This window comes from Sarcophilus harrisii, chromosome 6, assembly GCF_902635505.1.
Source record: "Sarcophilus harrisii chromosome 6, mSarHar1.11, whole genome shotgun sequence".
Taxonomy (NCBI): domain Eukaryota; kingdom Metazoa; phylum Chordata; class Mammalia; order Dasyuromorphia; family Dasyuridae; genus Sarcophilus; species Sarcophilus harrisii.
This window is the reverse complement of record NC_045431.1, coordinates 64087719-64112531: the sequence shown is the minus strand read 5'-3', so window position 1 is coordinate 64112531 and position 24813 is coordinate 64087719. Positions and strand designations below refer to the sequence as shown.

The following is a 24813-nucleotide window of genomic DNA, read 5'->3' as shown; positions in this document are numbered from 1 at the left end:
ATTGAACTTAATGATGTAAATGTTATGACTGCAATGTGTGAAACGGAGCTCATTTGATTCCAGCAACGATGAGTCCATCAGTAAAGTTTCTCATACAGCAGACAATCTAAAAGTCATTAGCAAGAGGGTTTTCAAACCCAAGTTTATGACAAAAGAGATGAAGAGCCACAATGTCTGAAAAGTAAAAATGGTTCTTTTTGGCAATGAGAGTGTAAAGTCACTTATAATAGCTAAATGTTACTCTATTTCAATTAAGCCCTACCTCATTAGTGAGTCAATATTTATAAATATTTAGGAATATATAAAGGCCAATGAGTGTTAACAAGTTTGTTATATTAGACTTTTTTTTTAAGTTCGTTGGTCTTTCTGTCACATCATCAGTAAAAGAAATCTATAAAAAGCATATGAAATAGTTCCTAAGGCATATCCTTTATTTCAATAAAATTACACCACATTGTCAATTCCTAGGAGTAATTAGGTATTTTTGCTTTGACATGAAAAATGTAGGCAAGTAAAATCAAGATAGGATAAATTTTGTTTTGCCTCTTCATTGTGGAAGTCTTTTACTGAAATTTGTCAGAAGGCACTTTATACCTGATGTGCATATAATGGTTGATGAGCAATTGATGCCTTGCAAAACATAATATAAACATATTCAGTATATGTCAAAGAAACCAGACAATTTTGGCCTGAAATTTTTGTTGGCAGGAAAACACTGGAAATAAATACTTTTTCAATGCATTCCATCACTTGGGAAAAGACAATAAAATAAGGATCTCAGTACTTTCAGTTGCACTGTTGAAGCTCATGAAACTACCACTCAACAAAAGCTATACTGTAACATGGGAACTTTTTACATTACATGATATTTTCTTGAGACTTGCAAAATATAGGTGAAACATATTTGGGACTATAGTCAGAATTGCAGAACTTCCAGAAGTAATGAAGACATGTGGGCACTGTATGAAATTCTGGTTTTGAAATCTAATGAAGCCAATAATGACATTGACTTCATTGAACTATTGCCTACCTATTTATGAGCGTCTTCCATCCAGATGCTCAGATTCCAATAGAGAACAACCCAAAGCAAACAAAATATTCCGCTACTTAACAAGAAAAAAACACAGGTGTAAGATGCTCTTGACCAAATCATAAGGGATTACTTACTGAAAGCAGCAAGATGACTATATGGCCCTCATCAAGAGCTGAATATATATTTAAAAGTTTATATTCTTAACAATGGAACAACTAGGTAGCAGGTATAACGGGATAGAGAAAGAGACCTACATCTTCACAAATTCAAATCCAGTATCATTAACTTAGTAGCTGTACTTGACTCTGGCTCGAGTTACTTAACCCTTGCCTCATTTTCCTCAACAGTAAGTGAGCTGTAGAAGGAAATGGCAAACACTTCTGTATCTTTGCTAAGAAAATTCTAAGCGAGGTAACAAAGATTCAAACATCACTGAAATTGAATGACAATTTCCACATTGGCCAAGGCAAATACATCCAAAAGGTGAGTGAGAAGCTTACCAAAGACTGCCAAGTAGAAAATCAAAAGGTATAGTTCTACAGATAGATATGATTCATATGCAAAAATTCCACTGGTGACAAATGTGTGGCAAAAGGTATGCAAAACAGGATTCCTAAACAAATGATTACAAGAAAATACACTTGATAATATTTTCTTTCTCCAACCTATTAGCAACCCTACTTCAAATACAAACATATATCAATTTTATTTTGAAATAAAAATTTCCATCTTACTACCTCTTATTTTGTCTTCTCCATCTCCTATGCTGTATCTGCTTTCAGATCACATTTTCTGTGTCCAAGAGTTCTATCCTGGACCTATTCTCCCTTCCTCTCTACTAATTCATTTGGTGATCTCATCAGCTCCCATGGATTTAATTTCCTTCTCAATGCTGATGATTCTCAAGTCACCTCTTACAGACCTCCAATTTCACAATCTCCAACTGGCTTTCAGATATCTCAAACTCAAAGTCCAGTAGACATGTTAAACTCAATATGTCCAAAAACTAGACTTCCCCCAAAGTCTTCCCCTATATCTTCCTTGTTATTTTAAAGGGCAACACCATCCTCTGCAGTCCCTCAGGCTCACAATCTAGAAGCCACCCTGGACTCTTCATTATCTCTTACCCACCACCAAGTTGTTGCCAAGGCCTGTGGATTTCACTTTTGCTACATTTCTCAAACACATACCCTTCTCTCACCTGACATTGTTTATCACCTCACACCTTGATTACACTGCAATAGTTTCTGATAGGTCTGCCTGCTTCAAGTCTCTCCCCAGTGCAATCCATTCTTCATTCAACCAGCACAGTGATTCTTCTAAAGCCCTTCTCCCACCAAGTTACCATTGAGTCTATTCAATAAACTGTAGTGGCTCCCTATTATCTCCAGGATCAATTACAAAACGCTTGGCATTCAAAGCCCTTTGTTATCAGCTTCCTTCTCTTCCCCATTCTAACCTTCTTATACCTTTCCCTACTCCAAGATATACTCTTGGATCCAGTGACACTGGCCTCTCTGCTGTTCCTCAAACAAGATACTCCAACCCTTGACTCTGGATATTTTTTCTAGCTATATTCCATGCAAAGAATGCTTTCCTTCCTTATCTCTAGACCTCCTGGCTTCTTTTTAAATCCCAACTAAAGTCCTATCTTCTAAAGAAGTTTTTCCCAATACTTCTCGATTCTTGTACCTCCTCTCTCTCAATTATTTCTTATTTAAACTGTACATAGCTTGTTTGTGCATAATTGTTTATTTGTGTGATGTCTTCTCCATTAAACTGTTGAGGGCAGGAATTGTCTTTTGCCTCTTTTTGTACTCAATTTCCCAGTTCCTAGCAAAACGCAAGTACTTAATAATTTTTTACTAAATGACCTTATGGATTAAAAAAAGGTGCAGTGTGTCAAGTAAAGTGCACGCATATTCAATGGAAGTTTTCTTAAGTTCTAGTCTTTCTAGTATCTCTAGATACTACTTTCTAGGGGAAAATATCTCTATGGCAAATTTCTTATAAAGGCCTAAGATTCAAAATAAAGAGGCAGCATAAAGAAAAGGCAATACAATAAAGTCCCTGCCAAAAGAGACCTAAAATATATATCAGAAAAACTTGTTTTTTTTTTTCTCACCCCCCCCCCAATCTAATTTTTCTTATACAGCATGATAAATGTGGAAATAGGTTTAGAACTGCACATGTTCAATCTACATTGAATTACCTGCTATTTAGGGGAGGGAGGATGTGAGGATGACTAGAGAAAAATTTGGAAGACAAAGTTTTGCAAGGATAGTTTTTTGAAAACTATCTTTGCATGTATTTTGAAAAATAAAAAGCTACTTAAATAAACATATGGATGGATGGATGGATGTAGATACGTTTGTATGTATGTATATATGTATCTATGTATGTATTAGACTAAAGCCTAACAGGTCAACATCAGGAAACAGAAAGGGCTATAGAATGGTGGAGGAGCATGAAATGGTGCAGGAACATGCTCAAAGGGAGCACCCTTAGCCCTTAGGGCAAAAAGGCCTAGACCTAAAAACAGACTACCCCAAGACTCAAGACTAGACACCACAAAAGGAACAGTGCTGTCAACTTTGTCATCCACAACTCAGTTTCAGATCATAAATCAAAAGCTGAATGAAAAAAGGAACTGCAGACCAAGCTGATGTTCTCAAGTAGAGAGCAGTGGAATGTTTTGGGCAGTAGATCCCAGTTCAGATGCCAGTATCTGAGTTGCAGCTTCTAGTCTAACCTGAAGTTTGTAAAGGAATAACAAAGATTCCCAGATTAAAAAGAATCTTGACATTTTGTCACTCTCAATCAACAGATTTTCCAACTAGTTGAAAAGTACTCCAGCAACAGTCTACTACTGATTAGACCCAAATCCAGAGGTCAGGAGCTTCCAGAGCTCAGACTAGGAGGAAGCACTTAGATTTTGCCGTGGATTAGACCACTTGAGAGCACTGAAAGCTAGTAGGTCTCCAGACTGAATTGCTCCTGAGATCCTACAATAATATAATACTTCAAGAAATGCCAGTAAAAGGAATCAGCTGAGACACTTCCTCAAGATATGCATAGAGTCCAAGTCTAACATAAAGCATGAAATCACAAAGTAGACTGAGAAAAAAACAAAAAGAATCCCACCACAAGAAACTATTATGGTGACGGGAATATTCACCACACAAACCCCAAAAGAAGAGAATGATTCCAAAACATCTATAATCTTAACACTTCCTGGCTGTGTGACCCTGGGCAACTCACTTAACTCCAATTGCCTCAGCAAAAAATAAATAAATAAATAATCAATCAATCAATAGAAAAAAATAAATCTATAAGCAAAACCTTAAAACAAAATATAACTCAGGTACAAATTCAACTAAAATTCCTAGAATATATGAAGTTTCTTTTCTTTTTGAGCATTAATTTTTTTTAATTAACAAAGTAAAACTGCTAGAAAAAATATTGGAAATGAAATGAGAAATATGAAAGAAAAAAACTGAATAATAATAACATAATAAATAATAATTGAATAAGAGGTTCAAAACCATCCCCAATTAACAAATTCTCTGGAGGTTTTCATGGGCCAAAAAGAAGCCAATTACTTCACGAGACAAGAAATAATGAAACAAAGTCAAAAAAACTGGGGGGAAAAAAAAGAACTATAAATTATTTTGCTATTAGCAACAACAACAACAACAAAAAACTGATCTAGAAAGTAGATCAAGGAAAAAAAGAAATGTAAAAATCATTAGACAGCCTGGATATCATAACCATAAAGAAAAAACCCAACTCCTAGATTTTCTATTTCAAGGAATAGAAACTGCTCATGACCTTAGAATCAAAAAGCAAATTGAAAATAGAAAGAATCCCCCATTTACCTCCTGAAAGAAACTCCAAAATGAAAAGTTTCAGGCATATTTCAGGTACATAACCAAAATTCAGAAATTCCAGGTCAAAAGAAAAAACAATGCAAGTAGTCAGAAACAAAGAATTTAGGTATCAAGGAGCCACAGGCAAGAACATACATAATCCAGCAACCCCACTCTAAAGAAGCAAAAAAACTTGGAATAAAATATTACAAAAGGTAAAGGATACAGCTTTTATTACCAAGAATAACAACCAGTAAAAGAGAACATAATCATACAAGGGGGGAAATGGATGTTTTATGAAATAGGTGACTTCCGAATATTACTAATAATTTTACACAAAAATGTGTAGAAATTCTGAAGTTTAAAAGAGGCATTAAAAGATAAGCATCAATGAAAAATGATAACGAACTAAACAGAGATAAACTACTTACATTCTAATAGGGAGAGATGTGTCCCTTTTAACTTGTGTCCCTCTGAACCCTATCATCAATGTGGGTCATGACAGGCCTCGGCAAGGCCTGGAAGTAGCTCTATTATGTCTTGATGATATGACAAATGGAAAGAGGAATACATTTGCAGGGGAAGGATAAGAGCTAGGGGGAGGTTAGGGAAAATTATGTCTATAATCTGAGTACACCCAAAGATCTATACACAAATGAGGGAAGGGGGCCCCAGGGTCGGGACACTTGCTGACACTTGAATCTCGCTTTCATTGGAACTAGTCAAAGGAGGAAAATATAAACGCAAAGTTGGGTACACTGGGTGAAATACACTGCACTCAACCCAATGTTGAAATCAGAGTGAAAAAGGAAAAGAGAAGAAAAGGGGAAAGGAGGAGTGTATATTAGAGGAGGAATTATTCCTAAGTTTACAAAAAATCTAACTTTTTTGTTATATGGCAAAAGAAATGGAAATTTGGGGGAATGTCCATAAACTGAAATAACTGAACAAGTTACAGCACATAAATGTGGTAGATTACTACTGTGCTAAAAGCAATATTGAAAGTGGCGGCTTTGGAGAAACCTAGGAAGGCCAGTATAAACTGATAAAAGAGTCAAGTGAGGAGAACCAAGAGAGTAACTGAGAACAACATGATCAAAACAAACAAATCTGAAAGACTTAAAAACTTTGATTAGTGTTATGAATAAACAACATTCCAAATGACTAATAATGAAAGAAGCTATCACCGTTCTGATAGGATAAGTGAAGGATTCAAAAATACAAAATAAGACATTTTTTGAACATGGACAATGGGAAAATTTGTTTTGATTGAAAATATATGTTTTTAACAAGGATTTTGTTCTTTTACTCTCAATTTGGGGCGAGGAAGGGTTGGGATGGTAGGAAGAGTCAAGATTTATGCTGAATGAATAAAAAATATTCACTCCAAAAATTAGATGATAGCAGAATGGATTAGAAAACAGAATCCAATATATTATTTACAAGAAACATACTTGAAGCATTAAGATGTTGAAATAGGAGCTGGAGCAAACTCTATTTTACTTTAGCTGAAGTTAAAAAAAAAAAGGCAAGGGTAGCAAGATTTCAGACAAGGTAACTGCAAAAATACTTAATTAAAAAAGATAAATGGGAAAAATATATTTTCCTGAAAAGTGCTACAGACAATAAATTTCAACATAAAACATAAAGTTGAGCAAGAAATAGATGGTAAAACTAAGGTTAGGAATTTCAATAATCTCAGACTTAGATAAATCTTTTTTTAAAAAAAAATCTGGTATTTTAGAAAAGTTATATATGAGACGTGATTATTACAGAATGAAAACAAAAAAGAAATACACATTTCTCAATTGTGCATGACAACTTACAAAAATTGATGTGTTAAAACATAAAAAAACCTCACAAATGCAGAAAAGCAGAAATATTAAGCATGTATTTTATGAATCAAAATGCAATGAAAATTGTATTCCATAAAGGGTCACTGAAGATTAAATTAATCAGAGGCTAAATAACTTAATCCTAAAAATAAAAAGGTAAATTCAAGAACAAATCACAAAAAAAAAAAATTTCATTAAAGATAATGACAACAATGAGACAACATATTGGAGATGCAGCTTAAGAGAAAATATTTATCTTTAAACATTTTTGTCAATAAAAGAACAGATCAAAGAAATGGAGATGCCACTAAAACAATTTAAAAACCAATAGATTAATAAATACAAATTAAACAACAAAAACAAATATCTTGATATGTCAACGAACATTTGAACAAAATTGGAAACAAAAATAATACTGAATTAATGGATAAAATAAGGGGTTATGGGAGAGGAAGGTAGCAAATAATAAAACAAAAACTGGTCACTACCAAATATGAAAAAGACAAACAAATGAAGAATAAGGGAAATGATAAACTATTTTGTCCAATTATATTACAATAAAAATGATAATATAAATTAGGTGAATGAATATTTATAAAAACATAAAATATTCAGGTAAACAGAATATACAGAGGACTTAAATCTAAGAAAAAATAAATGAAATCATAAATGAGTTCACAAAGCAGTCTCTGAGAGGGGAGGAGACAAGACGGGATGAATTTACTAGTTAGTAAATTTTAAAAGCAGAATTAACTGCAATATAACAAAAGCTTTTTAGAAACAGAAATGGAGCCCTAACAAGTTATCTGTATGTTACAAATGATTTTGGTATCTAAACCAGGGAAATCAAAACAAAGTTAACTACAGATCAACATTTCAAATGATTATTGATAAAAACACACTTAAATAAAATATTAGCAAGAGACAATAATGTATGACCAAATTCAATCTACACCAGGAATCCAGGGCTGGTTCAAACATTAGAAAAGATGTCAAGAAAAAAAAATCATATGATTATATCAATAGATGCAGAAAATGCTTTTTACAAGATAAAGATTCATCCTTAAAAAAAAAAAAAAAAAAAAAAAAAACAGGGGCAGCTAGATGGCACAGTGGATAGAGCACCAGCCCTGAAGTCAGGAGGACCTGAGTTCAAATGTGATCTCAGATACTAGCTGAGTGACCCTGGGCAAGTCACTTAATCCCAATTGCCTCAGCAAAAACAAAAACAAAACAAAACCTACACTAGAGGTGAAGCTGAATTGTTCAACCATTATGAAAAGCAACTAGAAACCAGGTCCACAAATTTACTAAATTATAACTTTGTACTAAACTAAACTTTGATCAAACAATAACCTTACTACATCTATACTACAAAAAGACTAAAGAAATAAGAAAAGTACTTCCCTAGGTACAACAATATTTATAGATTCTTTCTTGTACTGGCAATTTAGCAAAGTCAGTCTCAAAAATAATTTGGAACTATACCCCAAAAGTTACTAAACTATACCTCTGAGTCAATACCACCACAACTATACCTGAAAAATTACTAAACTATACTTCTGAGTCAATGATACCACTAGGTATTGATTGATAACATAGGTCGATGCTCCAAAGAAATCTAACACATAAGAACATCTATAATGTACAAAAATATTTATATTAGTTCTTTTTGTGGTGGCAAAGAACTGGAAACTAAAGGAATGTTCATTAATTAGCTGATGGCTGAAGAAAAATATGGCTTATGAGTGTGACAGAATATTACTCTACTGTAAGAAAAGATTACTGTAAAAATATTTTCAGAGAAACCTGTAAAGACTGATATGGAATAAAGTAAGCAGAACCAGAAAAACAATTCACACTAACAACAATACTAAAAAAACATTTTTGAAAGGTTCAAGAGCTCTAACCTATGCAATAACCAATAAGATTCCAGAAGATTGATGATAAAACATGTTATCCAGATTTTTCTGAAAAAGAATAATGCATTAGCCTCAGCGTGAAGATTTGAGACATAATTTTTTGGACAAGACCTATGTATATCTTTTGCTTGACTGAGTATATGTTACAAAGATATTTTGTTTCTTCTTTTTCAAAGTGGGAAACTGTGCTTGGGAAAAAAGGGTAGAGATCTCATTTGAAAAAAATAAAATAAAATTAAGATTAAAAGTAAAACAAAGTTGCTAGCTAATCTAGATGATCTTTAAGGTTCCTTTCTGTGCTGTTGGATTCTGCTGGATGGTCTTTTTCACAAAATTTAGATATAAGAGGTAAGAAGTTAATAAAATTCATAAATGGGGTAGCTAGGTGGTGCAGTGGATGGAACACCAGTCCTGGAGTCAGGAGGATCTGAGTTTAAATCCAGCCTCAAACATTTAACATATCCTGACTGTGTGACCCTGGGAAAGTCACTTTTGCCTCGGGGGAAAAAAAATAAAATCCACAAATGACCAAAAATTGCTTTTATATCCTTAATAATTTGAAGACTTCAAATTAGGAAAAAATACTCTCTCAAGCAGTCCGTTTCTGATTACAGAATTCTAATTTTTAGGAAGTTTTGTTTTACATTGAGGAATATATTCAATTCCCAAAATAAATTTGATTTTCTATAAACTATTTCTGCTTTCTGGGGACTAGTAAAAAAAAAAAAATTAAATCCCTCTTCTACACAAAAATGCTTCAAATGTATGAAGATAAATAAAAATCTCTTCTGAACCCCCTAACCTCCTGCAAAATATCCCAGTTCCCTTCAAAAGATGAATTTATGCTCTGATGGTCATGTTATCCAATCCTTTCACCATTCTCAAAGTGCTCTTGTGGAAATACTCAAGGGTTATCTATATCATTCATAAAAAATACCAAAAACTGAATACCATTCTTTCGGGACACTATGCATCCCTTAATTCATCCTAGCATGTTAGCTTTTTTAGCCACCACATAAAAACATATATTGATTGTAACAACTAAAATCTTCAGATCAACTGTCAATTATACCTCCCTATTCTATATGTTCAATAAAAAATAATACAAGGAAAGAATTTTGCATTTATCCTATCACACTTCACTTTTATTAGATTAGATTCAATGTCATCCAATAAGTTAGCTATGTCTCTTATATTCAAAGTAATTGTCAATTATACAATCTATATATGTTCACCATTCAAGTCAAAGCAAACAGATACCTGCAGCAGTCCACTAGAGATCTCCCTACAAGGCAAAGTGTATTAATGACAACTGTGTGGATGGGGTTTTTCAATCAGTTTTAAATCCATCTAACTGTTCTTGACAGCTTATTTGAAGCACAGTGGATATTTTAATAAATTTAAATTACTGTAGTTATAAATGTTAATTTCAAACACCCTTCACTGAAGCTTTAAAATCTCTGCTGACATAACTCTAACCAAAGAGAATATTAATACATAGATAACTTCTCCAACTCCTGAAGGGAACAAAAATCTACATTTAATTTCAATTAAAAGATAAAAGGGACCAATAAAATAATTTTACTCAACTAAAAAAAAAATTGTTAAGCATTCCAACTTAGATTCTGCCTAAAAATAAATGTTAAGATTCCAGAGCTAAAATTCTAGAGCCAGATTAAAGTAGTCTGACTTACTAAAATGCTTAAGCCAAACAAAAGTCAAATGACTTGCTCAGATTCACAGAGCTAAAAAGTTTCAAGAGGCAAGTTTTTATACCCTGGTTTTTCCTGACTCAAAGCCTTGTGCCTTTATCCATTTTATCTTACTAGTAGTACACAAGTCAAAAAATTCACAATCCCTGGGAAATGTGTGGACCACAACACAGCATTTATACTCTTTCTATTATTGTTTGCTTACATTTTTGTTTTTCTTCCCAGGTTATTTTTACCTTCTTTCTAAATAAGATTTTTCTTGTGTAGCAGGACAACTGTATAAATATGTATACATATATTGTATTTAACATATATGGGACTACCTGCTATCTAGGGGAGGAGGTGGAGGGAAGGAGGGGAAAAGTTAAAACAGAAGTTTTTGCAAGGGTCAATGTTGAAAAAATTACCCATGCATATGTTTTGAAAATAAAAAGCTATAATAAAAATAAATAAATGTTTATTTAAAAAAAATCCAATGTCATTTAAGTAGGTGGAATGTAGGTGGCAAACTAGCAAGGGTACTATGGAAAAGAAAAATTACTTCTAGAACCTAAAAATTAATCTAATGTGTGTAAACATGAGATTTTAATCATTCTAAATATGACTATATATACCTCCATACTTTAAATAGATTTGTGATCTAACCCATGTATATCATTCCCTCAGGCATGCTGTCTTATAAAGATCTTTCACAAAAGAGTGATTAAAATTCCTAAGAACTTTCTTCCAGACTTACTGGGACCTATTCTCCCCTTCCTCACAACTAATTCATTTGGTGATCTCATCAACTCCCCCTGGATTTAATTTCCTTCTCTATGCTGATGATGTGAATCACCTCTTACAGACCTCCAATTTCACAATCTCCAATTGGCTTTCAGATATCTCAAAGTCTAGTAGACATGTTAAACTCAATATGTCCAAAAACTAGACTTCCCCCAAAGTCTTCCCCTATACCTTCCTTGTTATTTTAAAGGGCAACACCATCCTCTGCAGTCCCTCAGGCTCACAACCTAGAAGCCACCCTGGACTCTTCATTATCTCTTACCCACCACCAAGTTGTTGCCAAGGCCTGTGGATTTCACTTTTGCTACAGTTCTCAAACACATACCCTTCTCTCACCTAACATTGTTTATCACCTCACACCTTGATTACCCTGCAATAGTTTCTGGTAGGTTTTCCTGCTTCAAGTCTTTCCCCAGTGCAATCCATTCTTCATTCAACCAGCAAAGTGATTCTTCTAAAGCCCTTCTCCCACCAAGTTACCATACTACTCAATAAACTGTAGTGGCTCCCTATTATTTCCAGGATCAATTACAAAGCCCAGTTTGGCATTCAAAGCCCTACACAACCAGCTTCCTTCCCTTCCCCATTCTAACTTTCTTATACCTTTCCCTATCCCAAGATATACTCTTGGATCCAGTGACACTGGCCTCTGCTGTTCCTCAAACAAAATACTCCATCCCTTGCCTCTGGACATTTTCTCTAGCTATATTCCAAGCAAGGAATGCTTTCTTTCCTCATCTCTGGACATTCTGGTCTCTTTTAAGTCTCAACTAAAGTCCCATCTTCTAAAGAAATCTTTCCCAACCCTACTTGATTCTTGTGCCTCCTCTTCTTAATTAGTTTCTATTTGTCCTGTATATAGATTGTATATAATTATTTACTTGCATGTTGTCTCCTCCATTAGATTGGGAGCTTCTTGAGGACTTCTTTTTGTATCCAGAAAGTTTAGCATAGTGTTTGACTTGTAGTAGGCACTTAATAAGTGCTTACTGACTGACCTTATATATTCCATGGATTCCAAAGAAACATACAGGCTGTCGATGGTATATAATTGGATCTCTCTTTTTATTAAGTGCTCAATACTTTGGACATTCCAAGGATCCAAATGTTATCATTTGATTTAGAAAAAAATAAATTGTAAACACACAGTAAAATCTAAATCTCACCACACTTCATTTTATGTCATCACATACTATATTGTAGCAGACTAAACAAAATTACATTTAAAGGAACCTTTCCAAAGCAAAGTAAATTATTAACTCACAATTCAATTGGTATAGCTTGGAATAACTTATAAAATCATAAAAACATTGAGTTTTTAAGAATGATTTTATTTTCAAGAGATAAAGTAAACATGACAATATTTTTTCATTCAAAAAGGCAAGTTCCAAGACAAACTCAGAATACAGCAATTTCTTACAGATTTTAACTAATTTAAATTGCTAAAACAAAGTGACCAAAAGAGCCTAAAAATTTCCTCTATCAGCATATACCTGACTTACTTGCCAAGCAGACAGAAATGAAGGCCACAGGCTCTTCATACTAGTTATAATATAAACTTATTTGAAAAAGCTTACAAAGAACTGCCTGCCAAGATGGCTACATGAAGGAAGGGAGGCTTTCCCAACTCCCTACTTCAGCAAAAACCTGAACTCCTACAGGACAGAAATAACAGAAGAAATGCAACAAGTAATTACTGTAAGTGATTGCTTCCATCCTAGAAATGTACAGAATACTCGCTTGTGCTGCTCATGGACAACAGTAAAGGACCAAAATAGAAAAACATACCCCTCAGCCTTCCAGTTCTACCAGACAAGGACCATTTTCATAGCTGCCAACTTTCTGTCTAGGTGCAGCAAAAATAGAGCTCCCCAAATAAAACCTCAAGGAGGAAATCCATCCAGAGGAGGACCCTTGGGGAACAGCAGCAACCAGTACATACCTAGCAGCTCAGAAACCAATATCGATCAGAAAATCTCAGGAAAGTGACCCATGTGTGTAAAAATGTTTGTAGCAACCCTTTTTGTAGTGGCAAGAAACTGGAAACTGAGTGGATGCCCATCAGTTGGGGAATGGCTGAATAAGTTATGGTATATGAATGTTATGGAATATTATTGTTCTATAAGAAACAGCAGAATAATTTGAGAGAGGCCTGGAGAGAACTTCCATGAACTGATGTTAAGTGAAGTAAGTAGAACCAGGAGATCATTGTACATGGCAACAGCAAGATTATAGAATGATCAATTCTGACAGACATGGCTCTTTTCAACAGAGAGGTGATTCAGGCCAATTCCACTGGTCTTGTGATGAGAGAGTTATCTGCACCCAGAGAAAGGACTGTGGGGACTGAATGTGGATCACAATGTAGTATTTTCACTCTTTTGTTTGCTTGCTTTTTGTTTTCTTTCTCTTTTTCCTTTTTGATCTTTTTTTTTTTTTTTTTTTTTTTTTGGTGCAGCATAATAACTGTGGAAATATGCATAGAATTACTGCACATGTTTAATATATATGGGATTATCTGCTTTCTTGGGGAGGAGATAGGAAAAGGGAGGGAAAAAATTGGAGCACAAGGTTTTGCAAGGGTGAATGTTTAAAATTATCTTTGCCTATATTTTGAAAATAAAAAGTTTTAATAATTAAAATTTTTTTTTAAATTAAGAGTGTCACCCCAGGGTTCCAACTTTCTGAGTAACCTGTTCTGAGACCATCATATAAGAAGGGCCTTGAATATATAGCACTTTGAACCTCAATGCTCCAAATAGGATCTAGAAGAGACTAAGATCCACCAAAAAAATCCAGCCAGATAAAGAGGATGGCCCTGGCACAAAAGGCAAGTTCAGTAACTAAAGCTGTTAAAAATGAATAAACCAAAAAAGACATCAAGCAGAATAAAAAATTATCGCAAATCTATAAATCGCCCAAAAGGAAAGAATAACTCCATAACTACAATGACTCAAATGAAAAAACAAATTACTATAAGGGTTACATGAATACCTAAAGAAATTAAAACTCTTAGCTGGAAGAATAACTAGTTTGGAAGAAAAAATAATAAGCCAGAAAATTAAACATACCAAAGAGAAATTAACAACTGAGATAGCTAGAAATATTGGAATGAAAAATATCTAATATCAAAAATAACCAAACTGGAAAACAGGTCAAAGATAGATAATTTGAAAACAATGGATTCCCTCAAAATCTGGATTTTTAAACAGACTAAGCACTATATTTTAAAAAATCAAGCACAAAAACTGCCCAGGTCTTGAACAAGAGTACAAGTTCAAGATAAAAAAAAAAAAAATACCAAACACTGTCTACAAAGGACCTCAAAAGAGTCTCAAGAATGTTACAGCCAAAATTCAGAAGTAACATTCCATATCTATTGGTAGAACATACTTATGTCTCCCCTTTCCTTAAAAAATCCTTACTTGATCCACCATCCCCACTATCATAATCCTGTAACTTTCTTCTAGCTATCACTTAGACTCCCTGAAAAGGTCTTCTACATTAAGTGCCTCCATTTCCTCTTTCATTATTTTTAAACTTGGCCTTCCTACATCTTTACTTTCTCCTGCTCTCTCCAAAGCTACTAATGATTTCAAACTGACAAATCTTTGAGGGAGGGGGGAAAGAGAGCCCACAGGAGACAATTAAGGTTAAGTGACTTGCTCAAGGGTCACATAGCATGTGTCAAATGTCTGAGACTGGATTTGAATTCAGGTCCCTGTAACCATTTTGCCACTCAGCTGCTCTGACGGAATTAATAGCTTTCTCTCAATCCTCATCCTTCTCAATTTCTCTGCATATATCACCATTCTCATTGCCAAACTTATCTTTCTGGGTTTTCATATCACTATTCTATCCAAGTTTCCCTCTCACCTATCTGAACAAAACTTTTCTTTTTGTTTGTTTGTTTTTTCTTTTTTTAAAAATAGCTTTTTATTTATAAGTTATATGTATGGGTAATTTTACAGCATTGACAATTGCCAGACCTTTTGTTCCAATTTTTCCCCTCTTTCCCTTCACCCCCTCCCCTAGATGGCAGGATGACCAGTAGATGTTGAATATATTAAAGTATAAATTAGATACACAATAAGTATACATGAACAAACCGTTATTTTGCTGTACAAAAAGAATTGGACTCTGAAATATTGTACAATTAGTCTGTGAAGGAAATCAAAAATGCAGGTGGACAAAAACATAGGGATTGGGAATTCAACGTAATGTGAACGAAACTTTTCAATCTTATTGCTGGATCATCTAGGTCATACCTGCAAACCATGTGTGATCCCAGTTGTCTGTCCAGACATCTTTATGTAAAATTTCACTTCTGTATCTTCTGAGACCCCATGGATTCAAATGCCATCTTTATGATTATGATTCTCAACTCTACTTATCTGGTCCTATTTTCTCTGCTGACCTCAAGACAAGAATCTTCAAGTGCCTAATGGATATCTCAAAACGCATACCTCAAAATCCATGTCGCCTTGACATCCTAAACTCAACATGTACAAAAGTGAATTTGTTATCTAATCCCACCCACCCCTTAAGTACCTTCCCCCCCCAAAAAAATACTTCCTTATTGCTATTGAGGATGCCACCACCCTTCATGTGACCCAGGCTCCCAACCTAAATGTCATCCTCAACTTCATACCCTAACCCACTCCCAGATCTGCAAAGTCTTTTGATTTTGCTTTTATCACATCCTTGAATACACTCCCTTCTCTTCTGATACTACTGACACTATCACCACCCTGGTGCAGGTGTCTTAATTCCTTCATTCCTGTTGGTTGGTTGCCACAAATCTTTCCCGATTCCAACCATCTTTTATTCAGCAGTCAAATTAATCTTGCTAAACCCAGGTCTGGCAATGTCATTCTTCCCTATTCAAATTCAATTGGCTCCCCTATTACCTGCAGGATTAAATACATAAATGCTCTGCAATTCAACCCTCTCAGAGTCTAGCTTCTTTCCCACCTCACCCTCATCCCAGCTTTTCCAATCTTCTTTCACCTTACATACTCTCAAATCCCAACTAAAATTCCATGTTCTTTATTAAATCTTTTTCCAATCCCCCTTAATTCTAGTACCTTCCCTCTGTTGATTATTTCCAGCTTATCCTGTATATAGCCTATCTGTACATAATTGTCTTTGCCATTAGACTATGAGCTTCTTGAGAGCAGGGATTGTCTTTTGCCTTTGCATCCTTAGCATTTAGCAAAGTGGCTGGTACATAGCAAGGACTTACCAAATGTCTGCTTAATAAGCATCCAGAAAGAAAAAGAAACAGTTCGTGTACCAAGGGACCAAAAATTCATGACCAAAAATCTTTGAAAGCTATATTTTAAAAAGCAAAAGGTAGAAGCTTACAACCGAGAATAATTTCTCCTGAAAAGTTGAATATAATCCTACAATGGAAATAAATGAACTTTTAATGGAACAGACGGCTTTCAAGCATTTCTAATGAAAAGACAAGAGCCGAGTAAGAATTTTGAAATAGTTCAGGAAATTCTAGAAAGTAAGTTTATCTGAGCAACCAAAAAGAAATATATGATGATGCAGTACTAATATTCTAATAACAAGTATTCCTTCAGAACCTTAGTATCTATAAAAGGCACTGAAATATTTAACTTAAGAAAAACAAGAGGTCATAGGGGATAAACTGGTTCTGTTTTGAAAATCTGAAGAAAGAGAATAAAATGAATACAATAGTATAGAAAAGAGAAAGGAGATGAAATTTACTATTCTTATAATTGGGTTATATGAGATTAAACAAACATGCAAAAAAGCGAGATGAGCTTCAGATGACCTTCACTCTTAACTGAAACAGACCAACAGACCAAGAAAAGTTAAATACACACAATCTGAAAAGGACAAAGGAGAACTGAACACACAGCTTGGTACAGAAATTACATTAGACTTAAAGAAGCAATCTAGGATTGAGTAAGAAAGCTGCACAAGTAAAATATGCTTCCTACTTCCAAAGAAAGCATGAGAAGGAAAAGAAGCAAAGAATGAGAATCTAATGACTATCGAGTAAGAAAGGACTGAACAAAATGAGATATGTGAAAGGAATGAAATGGAATACAGGTGATTTCAGAGAATCCTGAATAAATTGAACTAATGAAGAGAGAAGTGACAAGACCAGGATAACAATTTAAATTTATATAAACTCTTTTCAAAGACTAAAGAACTCTGACTACCGCAATCATCAACCAAGTTTCTCTAAGAGCCATGATAATATGTTACTCACCTCCTGAAAGAAGTGAAAAACTCAAGATACAGACACAGCTTTTTGATCATCACCACTACATGAATTTATTTTGCTTTTTTTTTTTTTTTTGGGCTTTCTGTGCTTACTTATTACAAGGGTTAAGTCTTTTTTTCCCCTCTATTTTTTAACTGGGGGGTGGGGATTAGGGATGAGGGGAATGAAGAGCTTACCAATAATAATATCCCTGACTCTCCCAAAAAAGAGGTGGGGTTTTATCCCTCCAAAATTCAGAAGAAAGCACAGCTAAGCAAGAAGTTTGTTTTAAAGTAATATGTATAATTCATTATATAAAATTTTTAAAAATAAATGCTATAAAATGGAAATTCAGTTTTATACCCAATTTTGTTTTCTATTATGTTTACAGAAGCACTCATTTTTGTTTCAGAAGTAAAAATACTGATTTATAAAAACTATCTATAGAATCTTGTTCACTGGACAATCCTCTGATTATAAACATAAGGCAAAACCTAAAATAGAAAAATGCAAAGGAGTATGTTAATAAGACAGAAAAAAGTAAAAGAAGGTATAGTCTTCCAGATATTTATGCTTTAGAATCCTGGTTTCTAAATAAAGCCCTAAGACACTACAGAGATCAGTCTAACTATCTACAAAGAAAAAGATTCAGGTGGATAAAGAATATCTTATTGTTTGACTTATAATATATATTCAACCTACAAATTTGTTCTTCTGTATGCATAGGTGAGGCAGACTGAATAGGGGCTAAAGTTAAATTGGAAAATGAGCTGGGCTTACCTAAAGAAACTTTAATGATAGTCAATGATCTTGAATCATAGGTCTATCTTTCTGATACTAATATGCTACTAGTAGTGTTGGATGGATATAATATGTAAAATATAAAGGTCTTTAAAGAAGTGAAAATCAGTATTAGGCTGATAGTAACAAAGGGGTACTTGTGCAATATTTAACAAATAAGGAACTTGGAAGAACTTGAATAAAAAATGTCATTAGCAAAATATGTGATCAAATCAGGCTAGTCATGTAAACAATCCAAGCGCTCCTCTTAAGATCCTTGAAATGTCAGAAGAGAGGACTTCCAGCATGTTGGGTGGATCCTGTGAAACCAACTCATAAGAAGATATGGATAAGAATTGCACAGACCATAAAGGTTTGAAGAGACTGTAATCTGAATCCTTAGAAGAAACATCGAAACAAATGAAAACATATCCACCTGAATATAAAGGAGGCTCCTAGAACAGATATGTACCTTAATGAGAGACAGGCGTCTGTGACAGAAAGAAGCCACCTATCTAGGAATTCCAAAGGAGCTAAAGACATGCTTACTACAAGGGGGACCGATTATGATCAGCTTTTCCAAGTCCATCCTGAGTCTAAAAGACAGATAAACTCCCTTTTATATTCCTACAGTTACTGTATCTTCTACTTAACTAATGTCCAGTTTAAGTCTAACTTCTTCCTTGAATCTTCCCAATTTTAATACACAATCAAATCTCCTTTCCCTATTTCCTGTTAGTCAAACATTAATTAAGCACCTACTATGTGCCAATTATTACACTAAGTGGCAGGGATACACTTATGAAAAAGAAACACAGTCCATGCCCTCAAAAAGGTTACAATCTAACAGACAAAAGAAAGAGAAGTTATCATGGGAGCACGGTGAGATTCAATCCAAGCTGACGGGAAATGAAGAGTTGATTGTTTTAGGAGCTCTCTTTAAATGGAAGCTGTGAAGATGTTTTCCTTTTCCTTCCCTCCAGCCCTTCAATCAGAGGGTACTGAGAAGATGTGAATATTATGCAATATTGAAAAATAACGAGTTTCCTAGGGATGAGGTTTCCTGCAGATAGGATTGTCATGGAGTCCAGTCCTAGAGAGTGCAGCTAGTTGGAAATAAGCACTTAACAGGTATATAAAAGAATAGAAATCTTAATCTGTAGAGAGAGCATAGATGAAGAAAAAGAAAAAAGACCCAAGACAGCCTGAGGTGTGGCTATGATTACAGAATAATATTTGTCTACTTTTGTAGCTTAATATTTCTGTAATAAAGAGAATGCTTTCCCATATATTTTACTATCACTCCAGATGTAAATTCCTTACTGCCAAATTCTAGAAACTCCTTTATCTTACTTTTTGCCTTTACCTACACTCCAAATCTAAGTGGGCTTCAGTCCTCCCTTGGATTGCTGGTTATTGGGAAGGATTTAGGACCTTACAAGACAGTTCCTTACCCAGATTCAGGGCACTTGGCATCCATGAAAGGCAAGTGCAAATCAATTTGAATTTCAGATGATAAGAAAGTTGTAAGTATTAAAGGGGTATGAGAACAGCATCACTGCTGGCTCCTCTTCATTCAACAAGCTAGCACTAAGGAGTTCAGAACTTCTGCCCAAGTTCTCCCCTATCATCTTTTGCACCCAGATCCAGATTTATTTCCAAAGGATTTTTCTACAAAAGGCTGTCACACTTTCATTGTGCGTATATCTGGGGGTTTTTTGTTTGTTTGTTTGGGGGGGGAGGGGCAATTGTTTTAACCCATACATATTACTGTGCTGATAAAGGGAAAACCAGTAGAGGCAACACCTTCTACCAACAAAATATAAGTTCTTCAACTTTTAGCCTTGCCTGGGGAACCTGAAGTTTTGCTAGCTCAGAGTCACAAAGCCAGTATGTATAAGAGACGGCATTTGCATGCTAGTTTTGCTAATACTCAGATCAGCTCCCTATTTATTATGCCATTCTTTCTCTTTCCCAAAAGATTTAATATGGACATCATTGTATACTTTTGTCTATATTCCCAACTAGATTATACACTCCATGAAGGACAGGAAAAAGAATTGTCATATCTGTATCCCCTTTGTATCAAAGGTTAAATTATCTTCACTATCAACTGAATATCAAATATATTTCATTATATTTAAAAATACTACAGCACACCATAAAAATTCAACAAAAATAACTCAATTTCTTATTTTGAAAAAATGTGCAGTTCTATAATCTATAGTTCCTTTCTGCTATATTTTTTAAATTTTAGACCACTAAAAATAGATCACAGTATTAAAAATGAAATTTTTTGTTAATAAAGTGAAAAAATATACTCAATTTGGCTTAATATATAAAGATTTTCACTAAATACTTCTTGTTGATTGAGTAAATGCTCAATTCTTATTTAAAGTGTTTTTTTAAGATCTGAAATGTTTAAGAATCAAACTTTCTAGACAAAATAACATTTAAGCTAAAGGTCACTTTTCACTGATAAATTTTAAAATCCAAATAAACTAAATATACTATTGTATACATTCAAGTCCAATTCCAATGCCTCATAATGGGGTGAAGGTAACCCTAAGTTCTTAAAAGTTAGCGTAAGCAAAGCACAAGTTAGGGCAGGTCCTGCACCAAACTGGAAAAGTTTCAAGGATGGTCCCTTTCTACTTTGCTTCCAACCAAAGACCAGCCTAATAAAACTCAAATATGACCCTCACCAGAAGACTGACCACCAGATGATTTTTTTTTTTGGCCAAAATAACTTCTGGTGTTAGTTTATTTAAGGAAAGGAGGGAATTGGAAAGTATATAGGTGGAGAGGATTGCCATTAGTTTTTAACTTTAAAAAGTTGAAGTAATTATTCATTCACTAATTATTGGTTAACCCAATTTATGGTATTCGACACCCGGATCTCATTGTTGCTTTTATTTTTTAAAATATTTAAGAATACAAATAAAATTCTACTAAAAGTTCTATTATAGATAGAACCAGTTCCCAAGAACTACACAACTTGTGCAGAACTAGGATTTTGTTGTAGACTACTGTAAAATCACTTAGTTATCTCTTGAGCTTTTGTAAATCTGTGCTAGGTTATAACAGTGTTTAATCTATACAATACAATCGACTGTGTTGGTTCTCTCTCCAAGGGCAAAAAAAATTTGCATAAGGGGTTTACTTTCACTATCTGTAGTACACTAAGAACTATTTTACCTGAATTTAAAAAAAAAAAATTTGCTCATGCTTTTCCCTTTCTTTTTTTTTGCAATCAAGAATATATTGTCACCGCTTTTAAAACTACCCTAAATAAAACATTCCTGTCATTTAATGATAAGTATTAAATAATCTCTCACTAATTATTTCTAGACTTTTTCAAAATGAAATTTCCCCCCCAAATGGGCTAAAATCCAACTAAGTCTTAAAGATTAAGTCTTAAAAAAAAAAAAAAAAACTTGTTTTCTTTCCACATAGGAAACTTTAGATTATTAGAATTTATCACCATTTATTTAATATCAAAAGAGAAAAATTTTATCCTTTCTTTTGTGTGTAATCAGTTACAGAATTCATATATTTTGAGCTGTTTCATTGAAGTATTTAGTTTTTGCCCTAGAACGGATTTCACTCCACTTTTAATCTAATTTAAAAGCAAGTCTAAATATACAGATAATCCTTATCATTGGATAGCTACTTAATAAATGACTTCTCAACAGAGAAGCTATGATTCTCAGAAATGGAAGGGTCCTTATAGATCATTTCTTGCTTCTAGTCCAACATCCTAATTTCAGTGAGAAAACCAAAGCTCAGAAAGTGAGAAATAACTGCTCAAGGTGACAGATAGCAAGAAACATTTTCTTTAAAAAATCAAGTACTCCAAACTCCACTTCACTTACCTCTACACCAAACCTACCGGATTTGACTAGAGAAAATACCTGTCAATATGATACAATGTAAAATACAAAAAAAGTATGCTAAGCACATTGTCAACAGAAGTAAACTTAAAATATTTCTAACTCAATTGTTCTTCAATAACTCACAACAGCAAGTTGCACCCAAAATAAACAATATTCAGAATTCTGAAGATACCACTTAGAAAATATGGCTTTTATTTACAAAAATTATAAAATCGTCTTATACTCAAAAGAAAAATGTGCTTGTAAAATCTCTTGTCAAAATGTAAATAAAATGAGTTTTTTCCCCTCACTGGACAAATAATATCAGGGTGACAGAAGATATCTCTACAGAGACATCTCATTTAACTTATGATTCAACTCTCAACTATTCTTCATATCAGAATTAGAACAAAAAAGAAGAGTTCACATCTCTTACAAAAGCACACTATTTAATAATCCAGGTCCATCTTTAATAAAATTCACTGCATGAACCCTAATTCTGGAAATCTTCACCAGTGATGTAGAAACTGATCTCCCCGTTTAAAAAGTATACACACATTTTATCTTAAAACTTCAGTCTGATATTTAAAAATTAATTATTTTCCCTATTTAAGTTAAATTATAAACAAATATCAATTTGGCAACAGTATTTTATTACAAGGCCCAGTTTTTTTCCTGTACCTCCAATTACATTTAAAAAGGGAAGAAAACTACTAATAATTCTCATCTACCTAAAATGCCTATGAATTGACAAACTTGAATCCACTTTGAAAACTTCAGACTACCAGAATACACCATCCCCCTAATAATCACCTTTTCTTTATTCTCAATGTAGAATAATTTTTTACAGATTTCTACTATTTAGTAATTAAAACACCTCACAGGTTTCTGCTTAGCTATTTATACTTTCCTTAGACATACCTTATAAATATAGCTAGGGAGATGTGAGTTCAGTTATGCCCTGACACAAATTGGAAGACATAACTTCTCCATGCTTTAGGCATCTGAGACTATGTAAGTCATTGACCTGAATTGGTAAAAAGTTTCCTCGAATGAGAGTTCTCTGTATCTATACAACCACACATCTAATAATCCCTACTCCTCCTATTCTCACGGACACTATATCAAAATATCAATCGAGTTTAGATTCTAAAGTTCTTTCTTAGTAGTATTTAACTACAACTTGTTTTTACATACCACAGTATTTCAGATGTGTGAATCATTTAAGTGTTAATCAAAGCTGCCACACGGCAAATCACTGAATTTGATATTTAACCTCCAGTTACATTTAAAAAGGGAAGAAAACTACTATTAACTCTGATCTACTCCGATGGTACCAAAGATTAAGATAACTGGGAACTTGGAAGCAGACTTCCCAGTTTTTCTACACAAACTTGATCTGTGTACAAATCTATATAGCACTGACACACCAGACTGATGACTTGGTTTACCAGTCCTGACTTACTGCAAATAATTTGCAGAGTACTACTACTTTTCAAAGTCTAAAACCTAAGAAATGTTCTTACTCAAAGTTAAGGTTTTCTTACGGAGCAACTTAGGATTGGCTACTGTGAAATCCTTTCATGGATAAAGTAGAGTGTCTGGGCACAGCAAGGGCAGGATCTCCCTTCCACGCACACTACAAGCCAGGTGGAAGCGTGCTACAATGTAGTCCTGGCACTGTAGCTACACATCTACTCTCGGGACCTACCCACCGCCAGACACGCTCGGTGAGAAATACAAAGGCTTCCGCGCGGCGACTGGCCCCCAAAGCCGAAGGCGACGGACCGAGCCCGGAGCCCGGTCCCCGGCTTCGCGGCCGCCACCGCCGGCCGCGATCTGGCCGCGCACGCGGCTCATTCACAAGAAAAAGTCAATCTTACAACTCAGAGCTGCAAACTTTTTTTCCTTCCTCCCGGACCGCCCCCTCCCGCCAGGCCCCACCTGGTCTCCACCTCCCGGGAAAGGGGACGGCGGAGCCGGGGCGCACGAATGCCGGCCCCCGGCCCGGGAAGCGGGAAGCGGGCGCCGCCGGGGCGCGGCGGCCCGAGGGGGCCTGCGGCGGCCGGCCGGCGCGGGGACACGCTCCCGGGGTGGCCACGGGGCCCCGCGGCGGGCCAGGGCGCAGGGCGCTCGCAATGAATGAGGCGCCCGGCCGCGGGACCCCCGCACCCCCGTCCGGGGCCCGCCGGGGCCTAGGCGGGGCGCGGGCAGGGCCCGCAGGGCGGCCGGGGCGCGAGGCACGGACGCGAGGGGCGCGCGCGGGCCGGGGCGCGGCGACCGCCGGGCGGCCGAGCGGGAATCGCGGCGGAGCCCGGGCGCGGGGGCTGCACTCACCAGGATCCGCTTGAAGAGCGCGTTCTCCTTGGGCGGGAGGCTCACGGCCGGCATCGTCCCGGCTCCTCCCGCGGCTCCCGCCGCTGCCGCCCGGCTTCGGTCGGGTCTGTCTGGGGCGCTGTGGGGGTGTGTGTGTGTGTCCGCCGCCGTCCCCCGGCTGCCTCCTCAGCCCGAGCGCCCGCCGCCGCCGCCGCGCTGTGCCGCCCGCCCGCCCGCCGGCCTGGCTCCCTCTCCGCCGCCGCTTTTCTCTTCCTTTGCCTGTTCCTGCTGCCGCCGCCGCCGCCGCCTCCCCCCGGCGGGTCCCCGTCGGCGGTTCACGTGGTAACTGAACAGACCGACAGAGGTAGCCAAAATGGCGGACGCGGAGGGCTTTCCCACCCGGGTCACACCTAGTATCGCGCAGGCGCCGTGACCTCCTTTCCC

The 24813-nt window shown here is 35.8% G+C and overlaps 1 protein-coding gene across 3 annotated transcripts in view; it reads right to left on the bottom strand.

The window, feature by feature from the left end:
* The window catches only part of NAA15 (N-alpha-acetyltransferase 15, NatA auxiliary subunit), an 82173-nt gene extending 57605 nt beyond the window's left edge, over positions 1-24568 (bottom strand). Inside the window, exon 1 of one of the 3 annotated variants that reach the window (XM_031942714.1) lies at positions 24391-24568. In XM_031942714.1, coding sequence (XP_031798574.1) covers positions 24391-24444 — 54 coding nt within the window. In that variant the 5' untranslated portion in view covers positions 24445-24568. The remainder of the gene's footprint in view (positions 1-24390) is intronic. The other 2 variants (XM_031942712.1, XM_031942713.1) reach the window with 2 other exon arrangements.
* Between the last annotated feature and the right edge of the window lie 245 nt (positions 24569-24813).